Source organism: Apaloderma vittatum, unplaced genomic scaffold, assembly GCF_000703405.1.
Source record: "Apaloderma vittatum isolate BGI_N311 unplaced genomic scaffold, ASM70340v1 scaffold3428, whole genome shotgun sequence".
Classification (NCBI taxonomy): Eukaryota; Metazoa; Chordata; class Aves; order Trogoniformes; family Trogonidae; genus Apaloderma; species Apaloderma vittatum.
This window is the reverse complement of record NW_009732239.1, coordinates 19756-29015: the sequence shown is the minus strand read 5'-3', so window position 1 is coordinate 29015 and position 9260 is coordinate 19756. Positions and strand designations below refer to the sequence as shown.

General features: G+C 36.0%; 1 protein-coding gene across 1 annotated transcript; it reads left to right on the top strand.

The window, feature by feature from the left end:
* Positions 1–32: 32 nt before the first annotated feature.
* Positions 33–9011, top strand: SYT4 (synaptotagmin IV). The gene is made up of 4 exons (XM_009875430.1): positions 33–69; positions 2869–3683; positions 5228–5348; positions 8366–9011. Exons 1-4 carry the CDS (start codon positions 33–35, stop codon positions 8671–8673), a joined length of 1281 nt encoding a protein of 426 aa, XP_009873732.1. The 3' UTR covers positions 8674–9011.
* Positions 9012–9260: the final 249 nt, after the last annotated feature.

The following is a 9260-nucleotide window of genomic DNA, read 5'->3' as shown; positions in this document are numbered from 1 at the left end:
CGGCAGCCCCGCGGCGAGCGCACGCCGACAACATGGCTCCGATCGCCACCGGCCGACAGCAGCACTTCGGTAAGAGCTTACCGGCACCCCGGCCCCTTCCCTAGGAGAAAGCGAGGCAGGCAGCCCGTGCCGAGACAGCCGGGCACCTCCCAGCAGCCAGCTTGTTGGGAGGAACCCGATTTCCCTTCTCCCCCCTCCCCAACTTCTCTTGAATCTCAGAAGTTGTGTCGATTTGCTTTCTTTCCCTTCCCTTCTCTTCTGTCCTCCTTACCGGTTCCCCCAACCCGCTGTCCCCAGGCAAATCACCGGGAGAGATCAAGAGCTTTGGGTAGGTGCGGTTTTGGATGAGAGAGGTTTGGGGTTGTTTTCTCTGCCTTGGTTGAAGTAGCGCAGCTCTGGAGTTAAGTGATGTAAATGCATCCTGTGCCACAGAGAAAAAAAAATCTTTGTTCAAGCCGTTCTTGGAATAATTGTCATTCTTGTTTTCTTGTTATAGAGAAAGACTTGTCAAACGTTAGTTGAAGTGAGAGGTAGTCTTGTAAAGCACACTGCTAGGAAGACAAAAATACAGCATCTCGGTGGTTTTAGCTGAAAAGCTGCATGTCGATCAGCCTGGGTTCATTGCGAATGGCAATGATGACAATGAACTTTTCAGTTGTGCCATTTTTATGCACTAGATGTACGGTGATTAATTGCGATACCAGAAGTTTCAGAAACAGTCACATATGTGCACTTGTAAAAAGATACATAAATAGCTTTGTACAGAAGAAACAGTGAGTAGAAATGTTTCTTATCTTGGTTTATAAACACTGACTCCAGCCTAGATTATATTTACTTTAGCAAATAGTGGTTTAATTCAAGGATCATTCCACTGACTTAAGTGAAGTGACTCTAAATTTATACCACATAACAGAAATAATAACTTCTTCCAGAATCAATAGGTGATGTTTCCTACTAATAGCCTCCCTTGAATGTCAACTAATTGATTTACATTATGATAACAGCAAGAAATCTAGGTTGCAATATAATTAGTTGTAAATATAAATGCATTTTATTTACCATTTCATCTTCTTTCCTACCCCACCCACTAAGTGTTTCTAACCACGCTTGTGACATCATGCTTAGCTAATTACTTATTTAAGAATGATAATCAATGTTTCAAACGTTGAATTGATTTTACTACTGCTTTCAGTAGTTGTAGAATTAAAGTATAATATTAATTTCTATAAAAAGTCTGTCATCTCATAAAAAGGTATTGTAAAGGTGCAAATCATTCTTAAAAGCTATTAAAGTGCTCTGATTAGTTTTCAATTACTGCTTGCTTTCTACCTTCATACCATGTATATTTAAATTTCTGCAGCCCAGGGAATTCTTGAAACTCAGAGCCACGTGCTCGACTTAGAAAAAATACTTTTTGACTATGTATGTAATTTTCAGTCATTTCATTAAGCTCTTAAAATCAAGTATGCAGACTGATGCAGCTTGTACGCAAAGGAAAAGTGACACGAATATGGTCAGAAGAAATCAATACCCAGGCCCAATCCTGCCTGTGCTGGAACATTTTGTCCTACTTTGCTCTAATAGTATCATGGTGGACTTTTTTTTTGAGTCATCCCACTAAAAAGCAAAGGTATAGTGGCAGCACATCTATCTGTCCAGCTTTTACCTAGATAAAGCTTATTTGAAGGGTGACTGTTTTTGTTTTCTCATCCTGAATGATCTGCTAATCACCTGGAAGAGAATCACAACTGTTACAAAATTGCCTTTATGCATAAACAATGTCATTCCATTTATATTCTACTAGTCTTCCACTATTGCAGGGAATAAAGATTAAGCTCTGATGTTACATTGTGGAAGGTTTAAACTCACTTAGTAATGTTACTTATGGGCAAAATTGGATTTCCAATTAGTTGTGCTCATTTACCCTTCAATGCATGCTTTGAAGGGCTAATGATACTCTATATGTAACTAATGAATCCACATGACAATTGACGTTGTAACACTCACTCAGTTTTCTCTTTATTCAGTTCAATTATATGATTCATATTCAGGTAGAAGAAAATTATGTTTTAATGTTTTCTCTATATACTCTTGAAAAGTAGTGACCCTCCCTGTAAATTCCCCATAGCTTTGATTCATAGTGTCTTAAATGAAAAGCTTAGTGGTTATCAACGACACTCTTAATAGTTTTTACAGCTCTAGACTCACATATAACTGCCTGATGTGACTTCTATCTGCAAAAGACACTTGCTATGTAATTATTCTAAATTTTCTTGATAAACTTCCTCCTGCAAAGTATCAAAAATCCCTCTGAAATTGTTGAGTGTTATAACCTTCAATTAAACTCAGTTCTTCCAAGAGATACCTCCAGGCAATTATGGGATCAGACCATAAAAAATGAGTTAATTGAGTGTGCAAAGTATTCTAGGAAACAGTATGAGAAGCAGATGATGTATCCATAAGTAATGCATATCTCACAATCTGGTTTATCTAGCCAACAAAGCTCCATCAAGTCAAAGCCAAAACCTTCTGAGAGCTGGCATTACTCACAAACATACAAACTCAGACACTACATACAGAGGGATGAGGTAATCGAGCAGTTACTTTTAGGATGGGAGTAGTATCTTCCTTGTAACCAGTCTGTAAGGAAAAATACTAAAAGAACAAGCGTGCCTTAGACTGGGACTACACATTCATGCCTGCAGGTGGCGAGCGATATATGCAATGCAAAGCACATTCAGTCTGTCAATCCCACTGTTGTTACCATCCCGTGTCAGTGTGTTTCACTAAATTACTGCTTTATTAAATATCACACAGAGTCCAAAGCATTGCTGTTTATGTGCTTGTTGCTATTTATTTGATTTGCAGATGAAATTCCTACAGTGGTCGGGATCTTTAGTGCATTTGGCCTTGTCTTCTCTGTCTCCCTTTTTGCTTGGATCTGCTGCCAACGTAAATCTTCCAAATCCAATAAGACCCCTCCCTATAAGTTTGTCCATGTTCTGAAGGGGGTTGATATTTACCCCGAGAATCTCAACAGTAAGAAGAAGTTCGGAGCAGATGATAAAAGTGAAGCAAAGAACAAATCGGCAACGCCAAAGAATTCTCTCCATCTTGACCTAGAGAAGAGAGATCTAAATGGCAACTTTCCCAAAACAACCCCTAAAATCCAGAGCTCTCCAGATCTTGAAAATTTGTCTCCTAAGCACTTTGTAGAAAGGAAGAAAGATTCAGTATCCCCTGACAGTTTAAAATCCATCACTTCTCTGTCGTCTGAAGATAAACAAGAGAAGCTAGGAACTCTCTTTTTCTCCTTAGAGTACAACTTCGAGAAAAAAGCATTTGTAGTGAACATCAAAGAAGCACGTGGGCTCCCAGCAATGGATGAACAGTCAATGACTTCTGATCCCTACATCAAAATGACAATCCTGCCTGAGAAGAAGCACAAGGTGAAAACCAGAGTGCTGAGAAAAACCTTAGATCCGGCTTTTGATGAGACCTTCACATTTTATGGGATCCCCTATAGCCAAATTCAAGACTTAACACTTCACTTCATGATCTTGAGCTTTGACAGGTTTTCCAGAGATGACGTCATTGGAGAAGTCCTCATTCCCCTTGCAGGAATTGAACTGTCAGAAGGAAGACTGCTAATGGACAGAGAGATCATCAAAAGAAATGTTAGGGTAACATATTTTCTTAACTGAATTTTAAAAGTGTTGTACTAGTGCTAGCAGTGATTCTGGTGTAATGCTACTACCATCTTGGAAAGAACAGGGAACAAGCTCATCATTCAAGTCATTGAGATGCTTTCATAATAACAGCATGAGGAAGCAATTACACAACTGTAAGAAAAGAGAATTACAATGAGCAAGAAATTGCTAATGTTCTGAACTCTACTTGCTTACTCAGCTGGCCCAGCAGATTTGTGTGGACCTATTTACACCAGGTCATGAGGCCTCAATCCACATTAATTTACTTTTAAAAGAAGGAATTCATAGATTTATATATTATTCCCCTTCTCCTCTCTCCCTTTTTCTGTTTGAAATCATTCTTTCTTAAAGCTTCTTGAAGTCCAAGTGAATCTTTCACTTGAACTACATGAGCTTCATAGCAGATTCTTAAAGAACATAGGTAGTCTTTAGTTAAGGAATTGGAACCCATAAGAAACCTTTTTTTTTTTTTCTTTTTGCAATAGTATGTCCTTGCATTTCAGTGCTGTTACTATTTTCTCTCTAAAGAGCCGTGACACAGTGTAGCTCTACCAAAGAGAGTAAAACACTAGGGAGATGCCAAAAACTTTCTGAAGTCAATGGTAAAACATGTTGATTTTACTTGGATAAAAATATTTCATACTATGTTGTCTGATTTCAGGATTATTTAGAACCATCACAGCTAAGCCAAAGAAATGTACATGCATCACACACACGTCTCTTCATCTTTATTGAGGAAGTGGAATGAGTATCAACTTTCAATTTGATTGTTTTCAAAGAGCAAGCATGCTCTCAAATTAAATATATGTCTACCAGACAACATACCTATAACTAATCAGTTATTTTCCAATTCTGTCGCTATATGACAACTATGACTATGTCACTGATATTTGATCGATAGCTGATTGGGTTTTCTGGTATGTAAGTATATACTATAGTATATAAGTATATATTCTTGTTTCCCTTGCCTTCCCACTTTCTGTGGAATAAATCACTAATGCAAATTCAAATCTAACAGTCATAAAGAAAGTCTTTGATGTCATCTTTTTCTTTTATGTATATTATACTACTTCAGAAAGTGTCAGGGATGAGATTTCATTAGCTGAATCCTTTAATGAAGATGGTTTGTTGGTTTTTTTTACATGTATTAGTTTTTTTATTTTTTTCCCAATATACCTTCATGGAATCTTGTTTTGCTTAAGATCTTTTTCATTCACTGAGATTTTTTAACTCAGGATGTAGGATTTCATTGATTATTTGTGATGTCAATGATGTCACATCAACCTGTACATTCACTTATTTATATTTTTCAATCTCATAAGTAATCATAAAGAGAGTTACATAACTACAGCAGAGAGAAATTATATTTGCTATGTAAAACAACATATCTCCATAAATTATACCCTTTTATACCATTTCAGAGCATACACTTACTTGACATTTCATAAATCTTCTTAATTCTGGTTTAAAGCTTGGTCAGTATAATTGCTTATTTCTTTTTTCCTTCATTTTGTCAGAAATCGTCTGGGCGTGGAGAATTACTGATCTCTCTCTGTTATCAGTCTACAACAAATACACTCACTGTGGTTGTTTTAAAAGCCAGACATCTACCTAAATCTGATCTGTCAGGATTATCAGGTAATAGTTTTACAAATGAATATGCCCTAAGAATAACAAACAAATAGGCAGAAGACAGCTTAAATGTTGAATTCAGAGACTAAAAGTATCCCATAAGTGCAGAAATGGTGTCTCTATTATTATAGCCTATTCATTTTATTCATATCTAGGTCAATGCTTTATTTTCCAGGGTATGTATTTTACAAATTTCTTCTTCAATCAAGTTAAAAACACATGACATCTGTTACTAGTGGAAAACAATGAGTTTTGTGATTGTCTTGAACAGAACGCATCTGCCATAAGTTTGGGGATTTTTTTTTGCAGATACAAAAAGCTCTCATTTATGACAAAAATTCAGTTTATTTATAGATCAGTATTGAGTGAGATTGTTATATGACGTAAAAATCGGAGTTGTAAAATGTAAAACTGGAAAATGGAAGTAGTAGAATTTATTATCCATCACACTACAGCAATTATGTGCACTCGAGACTGTCTCCTGCTTTGACAGGGGAGCTGGGCTAGATGATCTTTCAAGGTCCCATCCAACCCTTAACATTCTGTGATTCTGTGATGATTTCAGCTTAGCACCAAGAAAAATGACCAGTTACATTCTGTTGATTTTGGCCCGCTGAATATTCATATTTATTTGAAAAGACAAAAACGTGAACTATGATGGAAGGAAGTTGTAACATAACACTCAGGCTTTATCATGAGCTATACTCAGGATACACTAAGAAGGATCATTTTTTTGCACTTCCTTCTACTAGTTTGGTACCATTTCTCATTCAGTGAAACCGCCTTTGAAGCCATACTAGAATTGCACTTAGATGCACATTAATGCTACAGAACATAATGAAAGAACAAAATTTAATATATTATCTACAAAGGATAAGACATTCACATAAAAAGAACAGTACAAAACAAAATGTGGTGGCACATCAGCTGTTGATTCTCTATAGGACCGATACTCTTTCGTTTCACAGGATTTTTTTTTTAAAGAGGCAGAAGAGGAGGAGTTTTGGGAACCACTGAATCATAATTACTATAGCAAAAAATACAGTCTTTTTACTTCCCATAATAAGGAACACTGCAATTTACCTAGAAAGTTAACCTATCCTGAATCCAATACTGTAAACCTATAGATAACTCCTATATACATGGTGAACTTCCTCCTTCTGATTTCAATTTTATTCACATATCATAAGGACATTATAAATGGAGCCCAACTTTTTGCTCCACTGTAAAAGAACGTACGTACTTTTAACAATCAACCTCAAAGTCCTAGCAGATAGTGGAAGTTTCACGAAGACGGCATGACTGCAAGCTGATCTCAAGAGATCATGACTGACTGAAGTTCACCCAGGTGGGAAAATAATTAGAAAACAAAATCTCCCCTAGTGTCAGCATCCATGTGGACCCTATAGCACATCCAAACTACACATTTGTTTACTGTAGTTTTATGACTAAAGCTATAATTTTTGTTTGCTCTTTCTGCTTCCCTTATGTCAACCTTCCTAACTGTAACAGAAGCATAATATTTCTGAGAGATACATGCTACACCTGAAATGGTGTTTCTGTGGGTAAGCTAGACAATTGCATAACTCAATCTCCTTGGCAAGATGGGAACTTTTTTACTCAGAACTTTTTCCATGTTCAAAAATTCTTAGTTTCCTCGATCATTGATGTTGAGGTCTCCCAACAGGCCTAATAAAATCGAGAGGAAAATTCTAGCCTGATCTAATAACTAGCCAGAGGTAACAGTTGGGAAATGTCCTTTAAACAGAAATGAATAGCAGCATGAAACCACTGATGGATAATGACTTTGATATATTTAATGCTTATATAGCATATATTCATTTCAAAGCCAATGAACATTTCAATTACATTAAAACCTTTTTAAAAAATGTTTGTTATACTGATGAAGCATGCAAGTGAACAAGTATTCTATCATACCTTACTGCTGTTACACTGCTGTCAGTTTAAGGAAAAAAAACAACCTATTCATCATGCAAACATTTCAATCTGATAACTTTCCATAATATGCCTGAATACAGGCATAATTCTAATTTTACTTTTTTTAAAAAAGTCTTTTTACTTTTCTTGAGGTTTATTAGCTGATTGTTTGCATAGACTATCTGGTTTGACTGGATTCGGTAGAAAGGATTTTGTACTGCATCTTTGTACCAGGAGAATTTGGAAGCAGGCTCACATTTGCCTGGAAGTAAATGCCAGGGTACTTTAAAGGGAAGATTTTTAAAGTGTTCCTCTGAAGAAATAAATATAGCATTGTAGAAGACAATAGCAAAGAAATCTTACAGTAGTTGAACAATTATGACAAAACACTCAAAGGTGAAATTATGGACATATTCCCTTCTCTCCTCCAATAGTAATACAGAGTAGATATGAAGTCAAGTACATATCTTAACAACAAACATACCTTATATTTAAAGTTTTGTGTTAAATTTATTTAATAAAAAAATTGGTGGAAGCAATTTAATCAAGATACTTGACCTAGTAGAACATAACAGTTATGAGTCTCATCAGTCCATTCTCTTATCATTAGCTTATTTTCTCTTTTGGAGGCTTTTATTTGCCTGAGTCTTACTAAAGCTAATGATTATCCTCTAATGGTAGAACATGTCAATGGTTCATATAAATATGGAATGATACATATTTAGCAGATTCCATTAGAATTTTGTGTACCTTCAGACTATCCTTGCGTGTAGTAGAGATATTGTTAAGGTTAAGGGGCTACAGGGCAGGAGTTAGCTCATGGAGGAGACACCTGTATTTGATCGGATGAATCCTTACTCAGTATCTCGATAACATCTTTGGTCATTGTAAAGGGAGCCTAAAGGGATTAATTCAGATGTAAACACAAAAACTGGATGAGATATATCATCTTTAATTACTTGAAATATCTCTTTATTTTGATGTAATTATGTTGGCAAGTTATGAAATTTACCATTAACTCGATCAAGGAATTTCTAAACAACACCAATCAATATCTAATCTGCACTTTTTTTTCTTCCTTGCAGATCCTTATGTCAAAGTGAACCTGTACCATGCTAAGAAGAGAATTTCTAAAAAGAAAACCCATGTGAAGAAATGCACTCCCAACGCAGTGTTCAATGAATTGTTTGTCTTTGACATTCCTTGTGAGGGCCTTGATGATATCAGCATTGAATTTTTGGTTTTAGATTCAGATAGGGGGTCCAGGAACGAAGTCATTGGCCAGTTAACCTTGGGATCTTCAGCTGAAGGAACAGGTGGAGAGCACTGGAAAGAAATTTGTGAATATCCTAGGAGACAAATTGCCAAATGGCACATGTTATGTGATGGTTAGCAGCTTAGAGAGGGGTTGGAACTTGAAAAACAACATGTATTTCCATAGGCAAGGAGCAATTTTCTTTCTTTACTAGATATAGTTACAGGCTTGTAACTACAATATTTTTTTCTTTTTATTTCTTTTTGGATGGGGGGAATAAAAAGTGAATTGAATTATCAGAACAGAAGGTAACTCAATTTACACAGTATAAGGGAATTTACATTTCATCACACTTTAATATAATTGAATCTGATTCATATTCTTCTGGAGTTTAAATAGCCTGAAACATCTGAAGCACTGTAAACTTCAAAAGAACAGACTATGTTTTATGAAAAAGTCACTGGAAAACTTATTAGCACCGTTATACACAAGATAACCTCATTAAAATACAGATCTAAAAATAAGACCTGTGGCTTATTGAGCAAGGGATTGAGTCTTAAAAAACCACAGGGAATGAAGGTGAGTAGGAGGGCAATTCCTTCTGTCCAACCATCAAAAACCTTCTTTTATGAAAATTCAATCACTATTTGTAATTTTTGGTTATTTATACTTTGATCATCCCAAAGACTGAAGAGACTTTCAGCATTTTCTTTACATATCACAAC

What these genes read in the sequence shown, in the direction of transcription:
- SYT4 (XM_009875430.1), top strand. Translation starts at nt 33, where the DNA reads ATGGCTCCGATCGCCACCGGCCGACAGCAGCACTTCG. An exon ending in TCATCAAAAGAAATGTTAGG is followed by an intron (nt 3,684 to 5,227) that starts GTAACATATTTT and finishes TCATTTTGTCAG; the next exon opens with AAATCGTCTGGGCGTGGAGA. An exon ending in TGATCTGTCAGGATTATCAG is followed by an intron (nt 5,349 to 8,365) that starts GTAATAGTTTTA and finishes TCTTCCTTGCAG; the next exon opens with ATCCTTATGTCAAAGTGAAC.